At 35.0% G+C, this 26020-nt stretch overlaps 1 protein-coding gene and 1 long non-coding RNA gene across 21 annotated transcripts in view; one reads left to right on the top strand and one right to left on the bottom strand.

Annotated features, from left to right (window-relative positions):
• kcnn1a (potassium intermediate/small conductance calcium-activated channel, subfamily N, member 1a) overlaps window positions 1–26020 on the top strand; it is a 72125-nt gene that overhangs the window by 34341 nt on the left and 11764 nt on the right. For 19 of the 20 annotated variants that reach the window (XR_012388456.1, XR_012388466.1, XR_011017330.2 and 16 more), the window contains 3 exons: window positions 5130–5579; window positions 15302–15397; window positions 17427–17845. Coding sequence is in view for 11 of the 20 variants with exons in the window: in XM_005171236.6 (XP_005171293.1) it covers window positions 5130–5579; window positions 15302–15397; window positions 17427–17845 (965 nt within the window). In the remaining 9 variants the exon portion in view is untranslated. Of the gene's footprint in view, window positions 1–5129; window positions 5580–15301; window positions 15398–17426; window positions 17846–22576; window positions 24697–26020 lie in introns of those variants that run through there. The other variant, XM_073919355.1, reaches the window with a different exon arrangement.
• On the bottom strand, window positions 15089–19168 carry LOC141378158 (uncharacterized). Its single transcript, XR_012391958.1, has 2 exons — window positions 17219–19168; window positions 15089–15938 (listed from the first exon to the last, which is right to left on the bottom strand). It is a non-coding gene; the product is annotated as an uncharacterized lncRNA (long non-coding RNA).

The following is a 26020-nucleotide window of genomic DNA, read 5'->3' as shown; positions in this document are numbered from 1 at the left end:
TTAAACACAAATATGTGCCAACAGTTTGTGAATATATCCTAATGCTTAAACATAACTAATTATATTTTTTATGATCACACTGAATAAAAACAGTCTGCAGAAACACTTTGACATTCTCCCTTTGTTTATGTCATCAGAGTAGGAAAAGTCATGCCCATTAGTGATGATCTCTCCCTCATTAGCATAAACAGTCCTGAGTAAGAAGCAGCCGTCTGGTGTTAAAGTTCTAAAACTGCCACTATGCTGACACATAGGCATTAATTGCCCCATCCTTTTCAAAAAGAGTGCTAGGACACAGTCTTGTTTTAATGCGACAGTCACCAAAACGACACAATTTGAATCAAAGCCTAAAAGGGGCACTTTCAGAGTTATAAAACATTATTTGTGTTGTATTTTTAGCTAAAATTTCACACACACACTCTAGGGACCTCAGAGATTTGATTTGATTTGGGGGAACCCGGAGGAAACACTAGGAGGAAACCCACACAAACACTGGGAGAACATGCAAACTCTACACAGAAACGCCAACTGACCCAGAAAAATATATGTCCCATTTAATTCAGAAACATAAATGTCAGAAACATATTTGTCCCATACATCTCAAAAACAAATATGTCCACATATATGCCAGAAACATAAATGGCACATTTATGTATAAAACACAAAATGTCTGTCCCACATATGTCAGAAACATTTATTTCCACATATATGCAAGAAAAATATACAACCATTATGTGTATAACAAATAAATGTCCCAAATATTTCTGAGACATATATGTCCAAATATATGCCGGAAACATATATATCCGATGAATGTCAGAATCATATATGTCCCTTATATTTTAGAATCATAAATGTCCACATATATGCTAGAAGCATGTGTGTGTATGCATAATTTCCTGTTATTTAATCTAATTACTTATTTATTCTGATTATTTACAATAACCTTGATAATTTTAAGTAGATACATTTTAAATAGTATAGTAAAAAATAAAAATGAATTTTGCCATTATAATAAGGAAAGTTTAAGCACATAAACCCGAGGGAAAACTCTTGGCCTTACAGTTTGACACTGTTAATTACTCAGTAAAAAGATAATTTTTTTTGCTTAGAAAAACACTAAATGTTTATTTTATTCCTTTTTGAAACAAAAAATAAAGTGATATTATATTATATTATATTATATTATATTATATTATATTATATTATATTATATTATATTATATTATATTATATTATATTATATTATATTATATTATTCATTTTCATTTTGGCTTAGTCCCTTTATTAATCTGAGGTCGCCACAGCGGAATGAACTGCCAATCTAAAAATATAATGTATAAGGAGCACACAGTGAGTGACATGGACAAAATAAATTAAATATATATATGAATCATCAGCACAAAAGTCATGATCTTGAGCTGGTTTTCCATCACCTGTAGAGACACAGATCCAGGAGTGCGAGTAAAAAGCAGCAACATGACTTTCAGAGAGCCCACTGCTCACTCCAGGCAAACACTGAAACGTCATTATGTCTCTCCATTTTGGGAAATTTAGCCATGAACCATCACGATTGCCGCACATCTGTTGTGTGTGGGTAATTTCTGCCATGTATTTCATCAGAGGACTAGACTTTCTGTTATTGTGTTTCAGTATTGCCAGAGTTGCACATAATAAATCTCACAGTTTGCTCATATAGAGATTTTTCAAACGAGAGGTCTTCTCGAGTCCTGAAATATAAATCTGACCCAAATTGACCCAAATCACCTTTCGCCTGAGCATAACATACCTTATTATTATTTAAATAATTATAATATTAATGTGTGAATGATGTGACCAGCCTGATATAATTATATTAAGTCAAACTTGATGGCACTAAAGCCACTAATACCAAACAGTTTTTGGTATTAAACAGTGTTTGAGGCACAGGTCATCTTTTTACATGATTGTTAGCATTGGCATACATATATTTTTGGAAGTTTATGTCCACATTACCAAAGCCTTCCAAAATATACTCTATTTAATGTGTAGATGTACACAGGCGTTTAATACACAAGCATTTCATTACCTTATAGATAATTCATAAAAATGTGTTTGATATGTAAAAAGTCTTGTTGTTGATCCCAGTGTAAGAGCAACAAAAAATAACCTGACTTCTAGAGGAGAGGGCAAATTCTTCAGCAGGATAGCGCTCCTTCTCATACTTAAGCCTCCACATCAAAGTTCCTAAAAGCAAAAAAGATCTAGGTGCTCCTATGTTGGCCAGCCCAGTCACCAGATATGAACATTATTGAGCATGTTTGGGGTAAGATGAAGGAGGAGGCATTGAAATTGAATCGTGTTGAACTCAGGGAGTCCTGCATGAACATTTTCTTTGCCATTCCAGATGACTTTATTAATAAGTTATTTGAGTCATTGTAGAGATGTTTGGATGCAGTCCTTCAAGCTCATGTGAGTCATACACAATATTAATTCTTTTTCCATTGCACCATGACTTTATATTCTAAACTGTACATTTTTTTCTGTTAAGTGACCAGACTTGTGTCTAAGCAAAGTCAGACCTTACTGTACTAATTAAATAATTCAATAATCAAGGCATGATCAGATTTTATTTTGGTAAAATAATCATAAACATACCAAATGATCAACTAGTCAGTTATTATTTGTTGTTCCTAAAACTTGCATATAGACGACAAGACTTATATTTATGTACAGTATATGTGTTTCTCTGAGTGGGCTTGAAAAACACACTTCTTTCTATTGGCACCGGACACTTTACTTATACTCCATCTTACAAGGACTCAATGAAAACAATGTTTACCTGCACTACTTGTTTTCTTCAACCTTAAAATACCTCTTTTGCACAATATCTTGCACTGTTATTGTACTGTCTTATGTATAGTACTTGTATAGTCTGTCTATCTATAGAGTAGTAGTAAATAATGTTAGATTTCCGCTGAAGTTGGTTAATTATGTATAGGTTTAAAATAGCTCTTACATCCAGTGTTGTGTTCATATTTACAATTGTTTATTTATGAAGCACCGTGGTCCTGCAAGACACGACATTTCATGCTACTGTATTGGTATGACAATTAAGCTCGACTTGATTTGATTTGACTTGACTTGAGATTCCTTTTCACAGTCAATCACCCATGTATATATCCATTAATGCTGTTGCTTGAATGCATTTTGATCTCATTCATTTATGCACGTCTTCAACTCTCATTAAAATGTACACCCCAGGGTCATTGTTGCCATCTTGTGGGCAAAAAAGCAGTTAAACTCATGCAAAGAATGCAAGAATATACTGTGCATACTATTTCATAAAAATAAAAAAACTATAAGCTTAAGATGTAGGCACTAAATGCAAAGTTCACACATGCACTTGGTTTACCATGTACAAGATGGGTGACATAAAGTCAGTGTTTGTACTATACAACACACTTATGTTGCCATATTGTATATGATTTAATGTGTTGAAAAGCTGGGGAATACATATAAATCTAATTTAGATCCTTATGCACAGTGCAGAAGAAAGTAATTAGAATGATAGAAAATTGGGCTGGGCGATTAATCGAAAAGTAATCGAAATCGACATTCAGAACCTATAATCGATCAAATTTTTCCGGGACGATTTTTTAAAATTACTTTCCCTACGTGTCACATGAGGCCCCTCTGTTAGATGCTGTGGCTGATTTATTCTTCTGAGGCCACTTTGCAGCCACATCTGATCTCTGGTCAATCAGGATCCATTTTTGAGCCTTACTTTGCACTGTATTGACAATGACTGGAAGTTTCGCCAGATATGCTGGCTAATTATTCATTACATTCAAATTATTATTTACATTAAAGTATTTGTTTACAGAAGATGCAAGAAATGCACTGTTTGAAATATTATTTACATGATATGCAAGAGTTATTTTATTTATTAGAGATGATTTTCTGCTTATTTTCTACTTTTAATATGAAAAACATTCAAAATAATTTTTTTTGTTTCCAAAAGTAAAAGTTATTTATTTTCACTTTTTATGAGTTAGAAAAAAAGGCAATGTGTATTTTAATTTTCAGATGTTCAACGGTGAAAATAAAGAATCATAGGTAGCAGATACTGTGTGTTTACTTAATCAAGCAATACACCTTCATTTAGAAATCTCTTACTTGTAATATGTGAGCATATTTACTGTACAAAAACCTGTCAGTAAACTGTGAGGGCAAATTTTTTTTAAATAATCGTAATCGAGTTAAAATGTTCAATTAATCAAGATTTTGATTTTAGGCAAAATTGCCCAGCACTAGTATTTGGAGCATAGAAATCCTTTATTTTTGCAGTTGAAGATACTTAAATTGAATTTGGTTAAATTTAAAACAGCACAAATTATGTGTAAAGTTAGAAATTAATTACTTCTGAAATGCAAAAGTTTTTTGAAGAAAGACAAGGGGGATGTAATCTGAGAGTGGAACAAAATCTTAGGTTGAAAAACAAGAACAACTTTTTTAAAAAATGTGTATGTGGTGTGAAATTATGGAACAGATTCTCAAACAATGTCAGGATATTAATCAATTTAAAAAGTTGTATAAAAATATATTAATAAAGGAATATAATGATTAATAGAAGTGATTGTAAAAATAAGTGAAATGTAAAAATATATTATTAAAGAAATATGTTGATAAATAAAGGTGATTGAAAAAAGAACAAAATGCTTTAATTGTTATTGGCTGTTTGCAGTTTTTTTTATGTCATTATACAAATGATGAATTAACCATACAATACGTTAAAGATGCCAAAAGGATGAAATGTCTCATGTAAAGCTCATGTATGTCTCAGGTAAAAAGAAGCGATAAGTAAAAGAAGAAATAATTTGAAGTAATAGACGAATGATGTATGTGGTATTGGGGTGGGGAAAATTATAAGCTTGCGCTTCATCCTGCTCCATTTTAATGCCTAGTTACTTTTTACTCACCTGGAAATGCTAAAGTGCTACGTTTGGAAATGCTACAGTGGGTCTTCTGACGAAGTGAGCCACGGGACACTCTGCCCATGGAGCAGGGCCAAGAGAGCAGACTAATGCCAGCTTTCCGTGTATATGCTGCTGACACTTATTTGTCTGCGTTTGCTTTTTTGCTGACAGGCACATGCTGAGCGAACAAAGCTGAGCCATGCTGGATCCAAGGCCTCCGTCTCCGAGAGCAGTCACTCACTCCCTCAGATAGCCATGAACAGCTGCAAGTACAATGGAGGAGTGGTGAGACCACTGGGCAGCCTGGCGGCGTCAAGACGCAACCTGGCGGAGCATGACTCTGAGACCCAGCCGCTCCAGACGCTGCACAGCTCCGGCCTGGAAGTGGTCGTCTCCAAGGGCGGAGGCGAAGACCCCAGCAAGGCGTCCAATGAGAGCCTGGTCCGAGAGAGCGGCAACGCACCGCAGAAGAAGAATAAAGATATTGGCTACAAACTGGGCCACAGGAGGGCACTTTTTGAGAAACGCAAGCGGCTCAGTGACTATGCCCTGATATTCGGCATGTTTGGGATCGTTGTGATGGTAACAGAGACTGAACTATCCTGGGGGGTTTACACTAAGGTAGGTGCTCTCTGATTTTAACACGAATATGGAAATGATAGAATATCGTCACCTTAGAATTTTAAGAGTCTATCTGGCATTTTTGTCAATATAGAGTTATTCACATATTCTTATTAAATGACATCTTATTTATGTGATGTTTTTTTTTTATAAGTTTGTTTACATTTTAAGACTTTTTATTTAACAAAACAAAAAAAGCTTTTATCTACAAAGCTGAACTCTAGCTTGTCTCTATAAGGTTATTTCAGTGAGCCAATCAGCATTTCGAATGCACACACGAGGACCATGTCAGCTTTCAGCTTTCTTTGTCATTTCGCTGGACTGCACCGTTGACAGCAGGAGAGACCAGAAAGAAATACGGAGTTGACTAAATAATGCCGCACTTAAAAGATGTGTGTGAATGTGATGATTTCGAAGCGCTTATTGACTTTGAGATGAAATGTAAAATTTAAAATGTGTTTATTAAACACATTTGTTTATCATCTGTTTTATTTTAAAGTTTTTAAATTCGTCATTAAGGGCAAGTACTTAATTTCATTCATGGTGCATATAATTCAATAAATAAAATGTAATAAAAAAAAGCATAAAATTCAATAACCTTTCCATATTATTTCATAAAATTAACATCTGCACTGTATAAAATACTCAGCACAGCCTTGTATGCTTAATTCGAACAAGAAACAATATTCATCCAAAAACATTAAATAAATGATATAGAAAGCAAAAATGTAACATTCACAAACATCAAAATATTGTTACATTACCATTTTATATTGTTTTGTGATTTGTATTTCTTGGAAAGTAATTCTTCAATAATAAGAGAGCAAATTTAAGAGAATTTTGATAATTTACATTTAGAGTACATTTAGGGTCTCTGTCATGTTAATGTATGAAGGAAAACTGTTAGACGCATATTGTTTACTATATGGATTGCAAATACTTTGCAGCTCAATATCTCAAAATCATTCAGAACGCAGACAGAACCTTATAATTCCAAGGTAACGATATGATAAACAGTGGGATTGAAAAGTGTGAAAGAAATTCTGGGATTGAAAATGTCATTTGATCCTAAACTGGAAATGAAAAAATCTAAACGATTAATTTTTATCATAATACTGTAGAAAATGAGTAAAAAGTCTATGCTTAAAAATTCAGTTAATTAAATTGCTGTGTGTCTAAAAAAGATTTGGCCATGGAATAATTAAAGGAATTGATATTATCTGGGTGTGTAATCCTTTTTTGGATTCATAGCAAATTAATTGCAAATACAGTCTTTTCTTTTTTGGAAGAAATGATTAACTTGCAGTCATGTCATGTGGACTGATGTGTGTGCAGTATCCTCAATTTGACCTTTTCTGATAATATAAAATAAATCAGGAATTTTCATATGTAAAAAAGGGATAAGTTATAAAATTGGTCACATTAATCAGTTAGAGTACCACTATTAACAAAAAGAAAAAGGGACAAACAAATTGTTTTTAAAATTCCTGATCAGCTCGAACTTTTATTTTGAAAATGTTGGTATTTATTTACAATAAGGTTCCAGATGTTAACAGTTAATAAAATGAACCACCATAGACTTTAAAAATTGTATTAAATTGAATGTTTATTTCAACATTTAGTAATCCAGTGCTAAAAATTGTCTGATGATATTATTTACAGGACCTAATCTGAGATTTTCTATCCATCAATGAGTAGCTTTATTACCCACATTGGTCAAACTTTACAATAAGGTTTCATTAGTTAATGTAGCTACAAACACAAACTAACTAGTGGTATAACGGATCACAAATCCCACAGTTCTTATCACATCATGGTTTTTTGGTCAAGGATTTGATCATTTCTCAGATCAGCCAAAAAGGAGGCAGATGTCATTAGCTTTCCATTTATTACAAAAACAGCACTGCAAAAAATGCTTGGTTTCATAAAATAAAATGAAGAAATAATCAGCTGAATAAAAAAAAGTAAAATATTCAGTAACTACTACTACTACTACTACCACTACTACTACTACTACTAGTTACTACTTCTGTGGCTAATAACACATATACAGATGTATAAATCTAACATTATAATTTGTTTATACCCTATTTATTTTTAGTCTCTTTTTCAATAAATGATTCATTTATTCACTCAAAACTTCATGTTTCATTGCTAGATGTATCATTTTTGAAGAATTATTTAGTGTCATATTTTTGATGGCTTTGATGGCTACCTATTGGTTAAATAATGTAGTTGCTGCCTACAACTTTAATTTTTCAAGCACATGACGGTGATTTTACTATAAACATGTTTTTTTTCTAAACTATAAACTGCAGTTTATTTTAAAGATTAAAATCACCTTCATGTTATCCCAGTACTTCTGTGTTATTTGACTGTTTGTAACTTCATAACTAACTCAAAACACTAAAAACTAAATCCCTTTCTTGATTCTAGTGTTTTTTCAATCACAGATTTAAATGCAGCGGTTCGAAGGATTAATAAACATAAGCAAATCACCGTCATTTATAATAAATGTTGCGTGGGTGTTAAGATTCTGATCTTTTAATGATTAATTATGCAGCATACACTGAATGTATTGAAGCAGCCTAAACAAGTAGTGACAGAAAAGACCTTTAATAACCCACAAATTAATAACCAACACCTTCTAAGAAACCCACCACATTTCGAATAACCTACCACAACTTTTTCCGTCATCTCCTACCCAGTTATTTTTTTTCTACCACCAATTTTTTTTTCTTCCACCTATTTTTTTCCCCCACCATCATGTCCCTCCCGGGTCTCCGTGAAAGAGACAGTTCCCCCGGCTTAGGTACTGATGAATGCATTCTCCAACCCATGCAGGAGATCAGTATTTGTATCATCAGTTTTAGGCCTTTTGGCAAATGTCTCAATTAGGTTTATCTGTTTTAAAGAGTGTTTACTCATTCTGAACCTTGTGTTAAACAATAGTTATCTGAATTGTAATTTTAAGGTGCGGAAAAACTGCCAGCAAAACTAAAGCCAACAGATTTCTTTACCCATCTCCCACCATGCAAGTACATACACGCACACCTTTATTTATTCTCATTCTTTCTTGCTTTGTCAATATATCATAGTGTATATTGTTTAATAATCTATTTAAATTATGTAATAAATAAATATGGCGCCACTGCACTTTACTATCATACTTATAGGTAAATTAGCTTTTTTGCATTATAAAGCTTAAAGCATCAGAATCGGTACTTAGTATCTGCCGATCACCATGACAAGGAATCGGTAGTTGTTATCGTCTGCAAAAATCCTGATCGGAGCATCCCTACTTATACTTAATCAGGCAATGAAAATATTTTATATTCTTTTTAGTTAATTGAAACCCTGCCTCAGTATTAATGTATGCTTTAACTAATGTCAATGATTGGTCTCTTATCAAAACATGTTACAAGTATTACAAAATATAGTCGTGGTATTTTCATTAAAAATCTCACACACCGCACATACTGTTACGTAATCTTGTTTTTACAAGCAGTACTGGAGGTCTAAGAGTGCTTAAAAACTCTAAACTTTGAGGTAGGCCTGTATTACAGACAACTCCCAAAGCAATCCTTAATGCAGGGTCTCCAAAATGAGGTGTTTGGTACTGTGACCACTCAGTTCCCATGAGATGTGGATTTTGTAATGGTTGTGCTATTTCTAGCCCAGTGGGAGAGAACTGCTACACTGCTACTGTCACATTCAGCTGAATTAAGTGAATTATCACATGGCTTGATCTTGCAGGAAAACAGAAAAAAAAGGGAAGGGAGGAACAATGGCATGTGAATGTCAGCCGGAAAGAAAAGCAAGGTGTTTGTCAGGAATCTGACCTTTGGAATAAAAGTAATGAAAAAGAAAAACTTCTGGTGACCAACAGGTGCATTAATTAGTTTACGGTGTAATTTGTCACACGGGAAATTTATAACAATTTCAGACCTCATTTTTTCATAGAGGGACCATTGGGAGCCAGGGTAAAATTAGATGGGGTTATGGAGAAGACTTTCTCATTTCACTGTTAAAATTAAATCTTTTAATTGCTTTTCTGTGGTTATATAAATTATGCACACTTTCTCATACCAGCAAATTTTGGTTTGGACGTTTTTGCATATAGCGTGTTTCTTTCAAAATGTCACTTACTGTAAGTCATATTTTTAGTACAAATGCTTTGCAGAGGAGTAGCCTGTTTTATGCCTACTTTAACCAAAAGTAAGGTGCAAAACTAAAAATGAAGCCTAATATAAAATAAGGCTATCTTTGGGCATATTTACTGATATGCTTGGATGGTTTAAACAGGTGTTTTATATTTTGAATCAGTGGCAAGACCAGAAACTTTTGACTGAAAAGATGGACAACAGTACCTGCTCTCAAAGTAATGTACATCATTGTACAATGCATGAGATAAAAAGAGTGAAAATCTAGGGAAGATTTATTGGACTAAATCTATTGATTTACATATACAGTATTCAGTTAGCAAACACCAAAGTAACTTAAGTATGAAGAACTATGAAGAAAAAAGAAGCACTTCAAATCACCATAGAGCAGCAATATATATATAAGTCTAAGTTTAGCAGTTTTATTATTACTATTAATATAATATTTAATAAATGTTATTAATATAATTCCTTGTAGCAGAGTGTTTGTAGGGAAGTGTCTGGTGCATATGGAGAGGTAAGGGTGTGTCTGCAGGTGGTTCGTCAACCACACTGATGTTTCTGCCAACATATTATACAGTGCTTAGCATAATTAAGTACACGCCATTTTAAAATGTATATTTTTATCCATTTCCCAGTGAATATAGGCAATGTATTTTGGTGCATTTACACAAAACAGATTTTTTAAACAGATAGATTTATTAAAATGATATTTTAGTCACCAAACATATTTAGAAACTGAAAGATAATACAATTAAATTCAAGCAAAATATTGCAAAAATAAAGTTACAACCTACAAAATTTCAACCAAATTTTTCCATCTTTGTGCCTTTCTAGTATTTTCCTCTTTTTTACAATTTGTATTTAATATTTTTCTATAACAAAAATTTGGGAGGGCGACGCAGTGGCACAGTAGGTAGTGCTGTCGCCTCACAGCAAGAAGGTCGCTGGTTCGAGCCTCGGCTGGGTCAGTTGGCATTTCTGTGTGGAGTTTGCATGTTCTCCCTGCGTTCGCGTGGGTTTCCTCCGGGTGCTTCGGTTTCCCCCACAGTTCAAAGACATGCGCTACAGGTGAATTGGGTAAGCTAAATTGTCCATAGTGTATGACTGTGTGTGGATGTTTCCCGGAGATGAGTTGCGGCTGGAAGGGCATCCACTGCGTAAAAATGTGCTGGATAAGTTGGCGGTTCATTCCGCTGTGGCGACCCTGGATTAATGAAGGGATTAAGCCAAAAAGAAAATGAATGAATGAATATAAATTTGTGTGTACTCGTTCCGTTATCGTAAGTTATTTTTTTTAGATAAGCTCCAGATTTGGTTTCAGTACAGACTAATCTAATGCACAAATATAAAATTGTATAGCTTCCTATTAATATGAATTTAAAAGATTTGTGAGGGGTGTACTTATATATTGTACTTACTGTATATATTCTGAGCACTGTATATATTCAGCAATATATTCATTCATTAATTCTTCATTTATTTTCCTTCGGCTTAGTCTCTATTTCAGAGGTCGCCAACTATTCCTGCATATGTTTTACGCAGCAGATGACCTTCCCGTTGCAACCCAGTACTGGGAAAAGCAATATATTAGCCAAAATTAAAAATAAAATTAAAAAGTAAAAATAAAAATGTCAAATTTGTTATTTTAAGTCTGGTTTGTCACAAGTCTCAACTACAGAATACAATAAGCATAACTGTACACACAGGCTAATGGACCACATTTAGCATTGTAGCTTTACCAAACAGTAGTAAACTATCACAATCACATTCATTTTTTTTAGAGTAGATGTTGTAGATTCAAACAAGCCTAAAACACAGCATAACTTAATGATTACTTGTTGTGATAAACATTGTAAGCTGAATTTCCATTACCCTTAAAATTGCAATAATTGAAATGGCAAATTGAAAACAAGGCTAATGGAAACACAGAATTAACAAAAATAAATCAAAAATGGTTTCTGTATATACACTGAACACACACACACACACAGTTGAAGTCAGAATTTTTAGCCCCCCTGAATTATTCACCCCCCCTGTTTAACGGAGATAATTTTTTTTCAATACGTTTCTAAATATAATAGTTTTAATGACTCATTTCTAATAACTGATTTATTTTATCTTTGCCATGATGACAGTAATTAATATTTGACTAGATATTTTTCAAGACACTTCTATACAGCTTAAAGTGACGTTAAAAAGGCTTAACTAGGTTAATTTGGTTAACTAGACAGGTTAGGGTAATTAGGCAAGTTATTGTATAACAGACTATCGAAAAAAATTTGTTTAAAGGGGCTAAAAATTTTGAGCTTTTAAAAAAATTAAAAACTGCTTTTCTAGTCGAAATAAAACAAATATGACTTTTTCCAGAAAAAAAATATTATCAGACATACTGTGAAAATTTCCTTTTTCCATTAAACATAATTTGGGAAATATTTAAAAAAAGAATAAAAAAATCAAAGGGGGCCTAATAATTCTGACTTTAACTATATATATATATATTGTATAAATTATATATATATATATATATATATATATATATATATATATATATATATATATATATATATATATATATATATATATATATATATATATATATATATATATTTATTTGTTCATCCCTAAATTCTGAATCCACAGTTCCAGAATTAAGTGTGTACTCTATCAGCCAGAAACACCTCTTATGTGACTACTATTAATGCTTAGATAATACACCTATACTGTAAGTCTCATTCTTCTATAATGGAAACCAGGCTATAGAGTGGCTTGACAAGCATCTTTGATAAAACAACAGGACATTTAGGATCTGATTACCTTGCACTGTAAAAAAATTGTATGCCAATTGTAAAGTCAGTACAACAACAAACAAATAATCCTCATTTCCTTTTGCTTGTTCTTGTTCACTCAACTTTTGAAAGCATCAGCTGCACTGAACTAAAATTATTTGTCAGTGATAAAAAAAAAAACATTAAGTTGGGTAAACATAAGATTATTAAATTTCTGGAGAGGTGAACTACTCTGTAACAAAACATTTTAAGTTGTTACAATTCAATATTTTTTTGTCTGTAGAACTACAGTGCCTGAAGTTGAGTGAAAAAAAAAACGGAATCCTTATTTCCTTTAGTTTTTCTCCTGTACTCAACATTTTGTTTTCTCACCTTTAATTGATAGGACAGTGTAGAGTATAGACAGGAAAGCAAGGGGACAGGAGAGAGTGGAAGGATCAGCATTGGACCTTGAGGCAGGAATCAAACTCAGGTCGCGGTGAACACCGAAGTGCCATGTGTCGATGGCTAACCACTACATGATTGGTGCTGCCGTGTGCTCACCTTTTGAAAACATCAGTTGCACTGACCTAAAATGTCTTAAGTTGAGTGAACAAAGAAACTCTTTTGGAAATTGGTAAGAAACAATATCAGATTATCAGAACAAAAGATAACATTATTAAAGGCCCATGAAACCCCCTTGTTTCAGCAGGGTATTTTCACACCTCTACTTTGGAAAAAGTCAGAAAAGTGGGCGTGTCCAGCTCTGTTTAGGGGGGAGTGTCGGAGGAACTAAAGTGGGATGGTGTGGGGGTGTCTATGTGGGCACGCGCGAGTTTCAGTCAAAATACACACACATGATAAAGTGATGGTGTTTAACCTACATGGACATCTGTAGTCGAATTATTTGCCAAATTATTAAATGTTGGACTTTAACTGCAGTTTGGCTCTTTCATTCAGGGAATTCATTCATGCCCCTCGCGACAAACGAGATATTTGATTCGAGGATCTGCTCTAAGCGTGTATTTTTCATGCAATGTTTGATACCGCACGGCGAATGAGAGAAAAAAAACTCTGCATTTCCCGGAAACTAAGATGCACATGGCAGGTAGCGTCAGAAAGCCGCGTGTGTTATTCCGGTCACAAAATGCGGTGCTATGTTTGCACTCAGTGCAATAGTTAACTTAATTCGATACGAACAAACTGAATAAACAAAGAGCACTGGTCGCTCACTTACCAAATCTGTAGAGACAGGACAATCACCAGCAACTAGAGCCGCGTCATTATGAAGAGAAGACTAACGTTACAAGCGAATCCGGATTTCAGCGTTTGCAGATGAGAACAGCTCTCAGGTAAACAATGTTCCTCCTTAGACACGTAAGTTATTGTTGTCGAGCGTCGCCTACACTGTAATCCACACGTGACTCCAGATGAGCTCTCACAGAGAGAAAATGAAAACGAAACTTAATGGCAGCAAACTATAAAAGCAACACTTCACGCTTGTTTTGCCAACACAACGTGGCGTCTCTGGGGTGTAAACACGGTGACACTAATGAATATTAATGAAGTTGCACAATAGAGCGCGCTGATTGGTTTGAACCAAGCCTTACTCATGCATTAATGCATCACACTGTAAGACGTAATAAGACTCACTCTGGCACAGACGCCCAGTCTGCACGCTGGAATACACGCTATTATGTCATGATCGTGACGCAGCTTCAAAAATTCGTTTCAAACCGGAAGTACGAATTTGCTTGAAATAACGCAAAAACAACCAATTTACACTTTTTTGTGAAATATAGGTGTCCTAATAGTGTTTTTAGCAGTGTGGGACACATATACGACTGTCAACAGCTCAAAAAATGTGTTTTGGTGTTTCGTGACCCTTTAAAACATTGTTTTCAAAAGTGGAGTGAATAAGAAAAAGCAAAAGTAAATAAGGATTTTTTTTTTGTTGTAGTACTGACCTTTTTACAGTGTGTGAAGATATGTTGGCGTTTTCCAAATTTTTTGAGAAAACATCACAAAATTCAAGCAATAGAATATGAATCCCAGAAATGGTGAGTAAAGACCAATCAAGTACTGTTTCTCAACAAGAGTGTGCTCGGACTTGACAGATCTCTCAGATTTATAGCTCTTTTATATACCTTTCTAGTGCACAACCAAAATATGCTCATCATGTCCACAAAGGTCTTATTCTTCTTTCATACAAAAAACAATGAAGCCGCACCACTGCGCTGAATCACAATCACCTTACCATTTATTATATCTTTCTCCAGTCTCTATGAAACATGCCGATCTGCAGTCCTCATTCTACTGTACAACACTAACATTTCAACTAACAAGTCCCTCAGTCCCACCAACACATTTAAGCGGAGATAACAGGACAGTGCCGAAAAACATGTTCAAGTATTCACATCATCAGATACACCCACATGCATTGCGTGATTATGCTTGTGTGTCAAAGGGAGTTTAGGCAGAGAAAAACCCAAATATCAGACTTAATCAGATGTTTTAGTACCCAAATGCACGAGGTTCATTTGTTGCTAAGGGGAATATTATGGAAAGTGATTCCCCCCCCCCCCTGACACAGTAGGGATTAACTCCTCCAGGGTGAAGCACTGCAGTGTTTTGTGACGCAGATGGTTTAGACAGCATCTATTCAGACAAGAATGTTTCATTTAGCAAGCGAGATTTTATAACTTTAGCATAAGCTGCTAAAGGGTAAGAATGTGTGGTGGCTGTGTGTGTGTGTTCATGCTAATGGTGTGCTCTGTTTCTCTTGGTGCAGGAATCTTCATATTCATTTGCACTGAAATGCCTTATCAGCCTTTCCACTGTTATTTTGCTTGGTCTTATAATAATGTACCACGCTCGGGAAATACAGGTTAGTTCTGAAGTTTCACTTATTAAAAGTTGATTGTGTTGTGTTTGAACGATCTATTAATGTGAATTATAAAAGGTGAAGTGTGTAATTTAATTTTTGGTAACTTTTAACCAATCTTTATTTAAAAATGCAAATATTTTTTGCAATTTTATTTTATGTTACAGCTGAAATCCACTGTTGCTTTGACTGGGTTACTTTTATTTGAGTTTAAGTGTGTTGAGTTGTTCTCGTATTATTTTTATTTTTGTTTAGTGTTAGTTGTTTTAGCACATAAAGTTAAAGTGAATTTTAAATATAACACCTTCCGATTAAAATTAAGTACGTTTTTAATATTGTTTTTGTTATATGTGGGTTGTTTTAAGAAAGATTTTTATTCAAAAAAGTTTGTTTTAAGTTATTTCAAGTAATTTCTTTATGGTTTTGGTTAGTTCTAATAACCTAGACACTGATAAAAGATTATTCGCTGAACAAGATTCAACATTGATGGAAAACTGGAAAATTAAGTAACTCGATTTTAATCTTAATCAATTAATCTTAATCCCTTATGTTTCAATTAGATTTAAAGGGGTGGTCCAGAGTGTTTTTTTAACACTTGGTTTTGTTTATAAGATGCAAAGCAATGTGTGCTCATGCTTCATTTGTAAAAAAAATCACATTGTTTTTTTCATATATCTTACTTTGATTATATACAGCTACTTAGCTAACATGAAAATGACTGTCACATTTCCTAGTTCCTTCGAAAACTCACCTTCAAGAGGCTCTGATTGGTCAGCTAACATAATGTGCAGTGATTTGCGGATCAACTCCACATCATTAGGAAGCGTCAGGTCCAGTCACTAGCACATGTTGTCCCTCTGTTGTGTAATTACTGTCAGTCAGTATGAGCCTGAATTAGGAATAAAATAAAGAGGACACAGCTGAACCCTTATGCCTGCTCTCTTAAATAAAATCTGATAAGTGTCTTTCACAAATATTCGGGTTATAAGCATGTTTAAGTAATATGAAACGTTCACATATCTTTTGCCAGTTCGTTATTTGAGATGTAGAACGCAAAGAAAGCGTCCGCATAACAAGACACTGCTGGGCTGGTGAAGATTGTGGCTGTTCACAGCGATTTGATGGACAAATATGAATTTGTAGCTAAATTTTTAGCGGTGCCAAACAGCATTTCCCGTTGTTTACATCCTTGTTTATGTCCTCGCTTCAACATACCATTAACGATAGACACTATGCAGGTAATAGATAAATTTTAATAAATAAAAATACAGGTTTTGGCTCAAAATCCACAGCTTGGTCTAATATGGTTGGAGCGGCTCCTTTTTTGAGGAGTTTTTAGCCGAGTCCAGCACTGAACTAGGAGAGATTCTGGAAGTTCTCCTTTGTCAAATGCTAGCTATATATTTTCTATAATTTTCTGAAACAAAATTAAACTGTAAGCACCTCTGACTTTGTTTCGTGTCGTTTGGAAGCCCCAAAACAGCAACAAAACAAGCTCTGTGGAAATAGCAGCATTTGGATGGCATTTTAGCTTTCTCTGCTATATTATTATAGTGCCTCCGGCCATGCCCCTTTGCTCCACGGTCTGTATATGCGTGGTGAATGCATGTAACCTGAAGCGTTTGTGATCTCACTAGCCCAGATGTATTTTTTGTAGTCACCAAAACTTCGTTCGCTGTAGGCTTTTCTAAGCTAACTCTGTAAAGGCAAATGTCTCCCTTTGCATTGAATTTTGAGCGTCTTACATTCAGAGATGTTGTTAATGTTCACACAGCTACGTTACACATCAACTAAAGTTTAAAATATGATATCATAGTGGACCACCCCTTTAAACAATTTCTATTTTCAAACAACGTTTACACAGGAATCAACCTGTTTTTATCATACCAAAAACAGAAATACAAGAAAGGTTTTAGTAAAAGGAAAACTTTCTTTGCACACTTCACTTTTAAACCATCACTTGGCAATGCTTCCTCTTATTTGTGTTTTCCTTTTGCCAAATAACCTCTTGCTCTCTGCCTGCTCCCTGCAGCTGTTCATGGTGGACAATGGTGCGGATGACTGGAGGATAGCCATGACATACGAGCGCATCTTTTTCATTGTCCTGGAGCTGTTGGTGTGTGCCATTCACCCCATCCCGGGCCAGTACGTATTCACATGGACGGCCCGGCTGGCTTTCACCTACGTGCCCTCCGTGGCCGACGCCGACGTAGACATCATCCTCTCCATCCCCATGTTCCTTCGCCTCTACCTGATAGGCCGGGTTATGCTCCTTCATAGCAAACTGTTCACGGACGCATCTTCACGCAGTATAGGTGCCCTCAACAAGATCAACTTCAACACACGCTTCGTGATGAAGACCCTCATGACCATCTGTCCGGGCACCGTGCTGCTGGTCTTCAGCATCTCCTCCTGGATCATCGCGGCCTGGACCGTGCGGGTCTGTGAGAGGTATGGCACCACGGAGAGTGTGATCCCGAGCTACACAGCTATTCCCTTCCCCTCCACTCGTCCTCTCTCTCTCGCTCTCTCGCTCTCTTCCTCTGTCTCTCGCTCTCTTTCTCTCTGCATCTCCCACTCACTCATTCCCCTCCAGGAGCATCTCCAACAGCCTCACGCTGCCTGTATGAAGAGCTTTTCTCCCATCAGCTCTGCGATTGCACCACAAATCCCAGTCCATGTTTCAAAAGCCGTATTAGCGATTGTTAAATAATTCATGACTGCCTAATTGTTTGTTTGCGGAATGGTTTGTTTTGGTAATCTTGAGGAGCCCCGAGGATAACCCACTTCAAAAACTGCATCATCATGATCTCATCCCATGAGGCGCTGTAGATTTCGACATATTTAAGGCACATTAGGAATTGGACATACACGGTCTTGTTTGGCTGAAGCAGCACTGTGATAAATGGGTTAGATTTAAGGGACAAAGATCATTGATTGCTTTATCTGTACTGTGTCTTTGACATTCCTGCCTGCGTTGCCTGCTTCTCCTCACCTTTACCTCTCCAACATGTGTCTTATACAAGATTTAATTGAACCCGAATGAATTTTTCAAACAAGTAGAGACTTACTTGAAGCCCCATTCACACCACCAGCAACTCATAATAACAAAGCAAATTTAAGCTATTCATTATTGTGAGAGATGTTTACCTCCAGTGTTACAACAAAGTTGATGCAAATGAGATGAGGTGCAACCTGTCCTCAAACCTGTACGACCGTCCCTGAAATATAATCCACAGGAATATTTACTAAAATATCGCCTCTGCTGGGAGCAATAGTTGCTGCAAAAATAGGAAAAATAGTGTGTAAGCGTAAGTATAGATCAATACCTGATCTGAATTACTTCTTACCCAAAATTAACTGTGGCTCTTCCTTCTTCATTGCAGATGCAAATCTCATTGCATCCGTTTAATTTTGGGTTTATTGGGTCACTGGTCATTGGTAAAACATTTATTTAAAATTTATTTAAACCTGAGGCCATTAATATGGAACCCTTCAAAGTTTTAGACTCAAACCTGCTCAGAATAGGCTTCAGAGTTTCAGATCCAAGTGCCACTGTGAAAAACTCAGCCTACAGTGCTCAGCATAATTGGGTACACTCCATTTTGAAAATGAATATTTGTATCCATTTCTCAGTGAATATAGGCAATGTATTTTAGTGCATTTGAACAAAACAGATTTAATAAACAGATATATTTATTAAAATAATATTTTAATCACCAAACATATTTAGAAATTGAGAGATAATGCAATTAAATTTAAGCTAAATATTGCAAAAAAAAGAAAAAGAAAAAAGGAGAACTGTCTTGAAGGAGAACAGCCTGATTAGCTGCTGTTATGTGGCAACAACCAATAAGTAGACCAATTAACTGATTAATCCCCTATGAGATACAGTAGTTGAGTATAGATGAGATGTTAATGTCACTGAGAAAAATTTCAATGCATAATATGATACGTGCAGCAATATATTAAAAGCATAAAAATCTTTGTCAGAACCGACGCAATTTTAAGTAACGTTATTGTAGCAAGAATACTGACATTTCTACTGACTGTATGTTTTAGTTGTGACAAGATTTATAAAAACTTTACCAGTTCCACTGGTATTTTTTGGCAAACAGTACAAAAAGCTGTCAGAGTGAACGGGGCACTTGAAATGCATATACAGCATAATAGGGCTAAAAAGTAGTAATTAGTAGTAAAATGTAGTTATTTATCCCCGTTTATTGTGATTCTAATTAGAACAATCATCATATTATTTCTTAAAAATCCAACAGAAGTCATTTTTTACTGCAGATGTGATGAATTAAAAGGCAAGTCTCCTATGGGCATTCTGTTGATTATAAGTAATTATGTAGTAACAGTCATTAGAGTATTAGACTGCAGTAGACTTGCACATAATCTATTGCTCACACTTTATTCTGATGGTCCCCAACAGACAAACTAATGTCTATAGTTATCATTGCAAGTCAACTTATTCTACTAAATCTAATACTCTAAAGCAGGGATGCCCAAACTAGAGCCTGTGGGCCAAAGTTGGCCCATGGTAACTTTGATCTGGCCTGCCATCCCATTTAAGAAATGATTGGCATGATTTTGAAATTGTTCAAATTTAATGTAACACTTTGTTTCATTTTTAAAAGTTAAATTAAATGTTTCAATCAAATGGTGTAATTTAATCAGATTTTGTTTAAAACGTCACCTGACAATGAAGAGAATTTGGTGAGCAAAGGCAGATTCTGCTTGACTAGAATATTCAGGATTCCACTCCACTGTGTGGAAGTTAAATGCGATTGTTTATTTTTTTATTGGAATAAGTTATCATTTTAATAGTTTTACTACATCAGTAGTATGTAGATTTACAGTAATGTTTTTTATGTATTTATTTTGAAATATTATTAAATAAATTAGGAAATTACCCGTAGAAACTTTAATGTAATATAGTTTGGTATATTTACCTTTGGCCCATGGCTCACAATGATATTTGGTTTTTGGCCCTTCATTCTAAAAAGTTTGGGCACCCATGCTCTAAAGAATGTTAGTTAACATATAGTTGTAAAGTAACTTGTAATCAACAGAACATCAAAATAAATTTTATGCAATTTTACAGTATTAGTAGATTAGTTTTAGTAGCCTTTTTAATATTTGCTATCAATTTATTTTGATGCTCCAACAATGGAAAATATTTGAAGTAGCTTCGCAAATAAATGCTCAATTATTCCAGTAATCCTAACCTTCATAACAGTAACCCTAACCCACATTTACCCTAACCATAACAGTCCAGTAGTACTCTGACACTTGGTTAGCATGATTTTCCAAAGTTACTTATAGTCAACATAATGTCTAAAGATAAACAAAAATAAACATAAACATAAAAAATAAGCTATAAAATGACAAATGTTGCTGGACAACAAGTATAGTTTGATACACACATGTCTCTTTTAAAACAGCATGCACAAATATTGCCTTTCTTACTTTTCTTTTATAAAGATATTTCATACATATATTAGCAAAACTGATATGTCCCCCTACTAATTGGAATTCAATTTTAAAAATTGGTCCCACTTTATATTAAGTGGCCTTAACTACTATGTACTTACGTCAAAAAATAATTACAATGTACTTACTGTGTTCACAAAGTTTTACAGAACACTTCTGGTGCGCTTGAGGTGGGATAGAGTTATGGCCCCCTTTGGGGTAATGGGTAGGTTTAAGTCTGGTTAAGGTTTAAGAAATGGTCATCTAGGTGCCAAAAACACTTGCAAAATAAAAGACAATTTTGCAAACAAAACATGAAGTATTAAGCAAAAAAAAAAAAAAAACTCAAATCTTTTATAATTTAAATAATTTTTGAGAAATAAAAATCAATTTTGCTAAAAAAAACTTTAAAGAGAAAATTAAGTTTTGAGAATTAAAAAAGAAATTTGCAAAAAAAAATGCAAATAAAAATCAAGCAGTGCAAAAAACAAAACAAAAAAAACTAAAATATCTGCAATTAAAAAATGCAAAAAAGAAAAAAAGAAAAACAATGCTCATTTTTATTTGCTTTTTAGTCAACCGTGAGTTTGCGATGCTGTTTTCACTTTGCATTTCATGATTCTGCGTGTTTCTCTTTGTGGCTCTGATTTGATAAGTCAAGGGAACTTGGATTTGCCTCAATTTAAGCAACGTCATCACCTGGAGGCACAGTATCAGTAGTTCTTGTAGCCACAGTAGGTCCGGGCCTACCGTAAACGCCCAATTTCCCTTGACTCCGCCCCCTTGTCAAATCAGGGCCACAAAGTAAAACGTGCACAAATGTGAAATGTAAAGTGAAAACAGCATCGCAAACTCAGATTTGCATTTATTTATTTATTTTTTGCTCAAGACTTTATTTTTGGTTTGCAAAACTTTGTTATTTTGCAAGTATATATGGCCCTAGATTGACTCCATAGTCATCAGTATAATTACAAATGTAATTACAGAAGTTAATTACAAGTGTAATTATATGCAGGTATTCAATCAATCATAATAACAAAGTAAAAACATGCATTTACACAAAAAATACATTGTAACAATTGATTAATTTCATTATAAATATATATTAGTCAAGGCCACTTAATATAAAGTAGGACCAAATAATCTAAATTGATTAAAATTGATTAATCAACTCAAACTGAACTAAATCAATTGTTTGTAAATCTAAAAAAAAACAAAAAAAAACGAACCAAATTGGAAAACGTACATTAAAAGCAAGCCCTAATAAAAACAGCTTTCTATTTCCGTCCAAAGAAATGAAATCCTTTGCAAAAGAAAAGAGATGACAAGAAGAGGTGTAAGTAACTCTTATCTCTTTGTCAGAAAGACAGTTCACTCTCAAAGGCTTTTTCTTAAAGAGAGCAGTCTCTGGCTGTGTTTCCCTTTGGTGTGTTTACAAGAAACCGAACAGGCAATAATGACGAGTTTGGAGTGGTAAAAGAGGTGAAGGTTTTGATGTTACACCATACCACTTCCCAGCACTCTGCACCCCAGTCTCATCGGCTGCTATGCACGACACGATGCTGCCCACACTCTTGCGTGAGTAATTTGCGTTGCTTGTGCGTGCCTGTATGAAGGTATGGGAGGAAGCTTTCGAGTGCGTGTGTGTGTGTGTGTGACTATAATTCACTGTTGTACTTTCTATTTCCCCTCTATGCTGCTCCATAGGGATGCCATGTGAGTCCTCGTTCTCTAGCCGTGGAAAACCTATCATTGTTCATTGAGCTGGTGCCACTGCTGCTCTAAGAGGGGGGAGGGGTGGGATTCGGCAGCTCTGCCCGAAAAAAAAAAAAAAAGATACTCCAATAGATCAATTTTTACAGTTTAAAAACAAAACGTGTGAATGTGGCACCATCAAGAGAAGTTTGTTGATAGCAAATGCACTAATGGTTTGGAAAGCTATGATTTGCGCAGCACTGTGAATCAAGCGTCTCTTTCGAAAGTGCTCAGGAGTAGGAGGGAGGGAAGAGGAGGAGGGAGTTTGTGTTAAAATGGAGCAGCTCCTTCAAATCACCTTTACAAACAGGCCTGAGGGCAACTCTTTTTTTTCCCGATTATTCCTTCAGCAGATGTTATTGAACTGTAATACGCCCCAGCACAACACAGAGCTTCAACGATATATGCGAAACAAACCTTTGTGTTGTACATGCTTTTCTTTTGAATCTAAATCTACACTGACATAATGGTCAGGTCAGATGTTTGTTCGCATATTTGTTTCACTTAAATCTAAATGGCAACCCAATGGAAAATGTTTGCAAGTTGCTGAACAATATTGGGTTGCTTATCCAGTGAGAGATTGGGTTGGCGGTTGAGGGGGGTAATGTTAATATGGCTCCCGATCAAATATCTGACACTATATACTATCTAGAAACAAAAAGGTGAAATGTTGCTGTCCATTCTAGCACATTCTCCTCAGAGACAAGAGAAAGCAAGGTTGTAGGATGCTAGACTACTGGGTGCCCACTTCTGGTAAACTATGAAACAGCATGGTAGTCTTCATGTTTACTGCTCTGTCGTCATTGAAAAGAGGCGCTCGTTTCTCCAAAGTGCTGCTAAATTTGGGCCTGCACTATTTTCTTTACTCTAAGCACACTGGCCAGCCCAAAGGGCAGAACGGTGTGAGACTGGACGAGCACGGAGTCCGTCTGGAATGGGAGGGATGGGAAACTGAAGGAAGGGCTGGGTCATTGGAGGAACATTGCTGCTATTCGCAACGTCGGCTTATCATTCACACTTAAGTTCATGTATACCTCCTGTTCATTGCTTCGCATCTTCCGGTCCTGTTTCCGCAACCTCCCTGCCCACTTTTCCCTGAATTTTATGCATGACTCGGGCGGATTCCTTTTCTTAGGCCCTTTTCCCAAATGTACGTACAGTTCCATGCATCATTTCATCTTTATCTCCTCAAACGATAACATTTTTTTAATGTAGTTGGAATTCTGATAACAAAAAAGCAAGAGATGCTTGGATTGGAAGAGAGCATTTGCACACTGTTGAGAAGGTGCATTGCAGTACTGTCAGGATGCTCCACGTGTATAGCGTCTTTGGTGCACACAGTTGTGTTGTTTTAAGAATGGTGATAAGAAAATAAATAGACACCAGCTCACTGACAGCATATGCCCAATTACAGACCTGCTAGAAGGACTGTTCCTACAAAACGAGCATGTTACCTTCCTCCGGAGAATTGGTATATCGTACCTGAACTTTGTGTGGTTTTATTGTCACACTGAGCTCTTTAACATACAGTGTGAGTCAACAATGTAATGAGAATGGGGAGCTAAATTATGGGATAGGGAAATTTGCATTACTCTGAACATGAATATTTAAATGTAAAATTTAAAATTAGATTAGATTTTCCACCAAATATTGGTACTATATCAGTTAACGACAGACCTAAGTGGCTTGTTTTTAACATTGTTTTTTAGTAGACTGTGATGAATATTTAATTGTCTTATTCATTACTGTTTCATCTTTAGATGTTTCACTATGTGGTTGTTATACTAGGTATCAATATATATTGGAGCTTTTACATATATCAGGCTGTATAATATACTGTTATTGTGCATTCTTTCTTGGATTTTAAGTTTGCACAGTTTTTTGGTGCCATATCAGTTATCAACTGATATCAGTTTAATCATCTTAATGGTCATAACTAGGGCCAGACCGAATCTGCGGACATTTTTTGCTATTTCTGCTGAGAATTTTGTAAAAAAAAAAAACAATTAATAAAATCTGTGGAATTATGTAGAATGATTTTAGTAGTATCACAACTAATAAGCTAATATATGAAGAAAAAAATAAATAAAATATAAATATATATATTTTTTTACTTTTATTTAATGTTTACAATCCAATTAGATCCACTTATTTGGTAAACAAAGCAAGTCTCTCATATAATATCTCTACTAAAAGACAACATTACTTTACAAACTTTACTGTAAATAAATCATGAACATTTTAAAATTATTATTATTATGTCTCAATATTATCAGTGAAATGAATTTAAAAACGCAATAAATATAAATTTACACACATTTAAATACATAGACTCAATGATGGGCTAAAAATCTGTGGAAATCTGCGGATTTCTGCATGCACAGATTCCGTGTGGGCCTAGTCATAAAACAAAAACAGTTATCAGCTTATCAGAGGTTTGATATTGGTTTAAATGTCTTTATATTTACTCCATCACTGCATCCTCTAACCATGCAGAGTCATTAAAGGTATTTAATAGTTGATTTTTGCTACTAAGCAACCATCTGCAGAGGTTTTATGAGAAATTGGGACATGACCGGAGTATTCGGGGAAACACTTTCTCCAGATAGACTTCTTGATCTAAGTTGAAGGTGGTGCCAGCTCTTCTCCATTATATGCCAGTATTGCATACAGTATATTGAGAGCTTTAGAAGGCCAGTTAGTAGCTTTTTTGCTTTCGAGCACCAGCATTGAGGGAAATGATAATGCACTTCTACGCTGTCAAAACAAAGGCCAGCTAATGACGAAGACAGTGTGCATAGTCATGATCAAACCTGCACTCCATATTCATGTTCAGGTGTGCAAACAGACAGACCTCACAGGATACGACTTCTTTGCAAAAATTGTGCCATGCGAATTGTTAGAGTTTAATAGGTTTCTCGAAACAAGCATATGGTTGAGATAATGTTGAATGCAAGTCTGGTCTTTACCAGAGCTCTTCAAGAGGACAATCTGGGGTGTGTTTCCCAAACAACGACATAACTTGTGGCTGAACTATCATAGTATGATGCATCGTTTGAAAAAAGAATGATGTAGTGACGAGTGTTTCCCAAAACCGTAGTTGCTTTGTTGCAGATCCATCGTTTGGACCACATTAGTTATAATGTAAAATGTCCATAATGACGCTTTAAGCGGGGTGGAGTAACAACTTCTTTTGAGAAAAAAAACGAACTATGCACTCGTTTTTCATATTAATTTAAATATATGTAAACGACACATATAGGACCTATATATGTTTCTTTTACAAATACTATTGAGAATATTTCATAAAAAATCACTAAGCTAACATGTATTATAATCTCATATATAATTATATAAAACGTTAGTGTTTGTAGGCCTAATTTACAGTTGGATATT

Source organism: Danio rerio, chromosome 2 (assembly GCF_049306965.1).
Source record: "Danio rerio strain Tuebingen ecotype United States chromosome 2, GRCz12tu, whole genome shotgun sequence".
NCBI classification, from domain to species: Eukaryota; Metazoa; Chordata; class Actinopteri; order Cypriniformes; family Danionidae; genus Danio; species Danio rerio.
The sequence above is the reverse complement of the archived record's forward strand: the minus strand, read 5'-3'. Positions and strand labels throughout refer to the sequence as shown.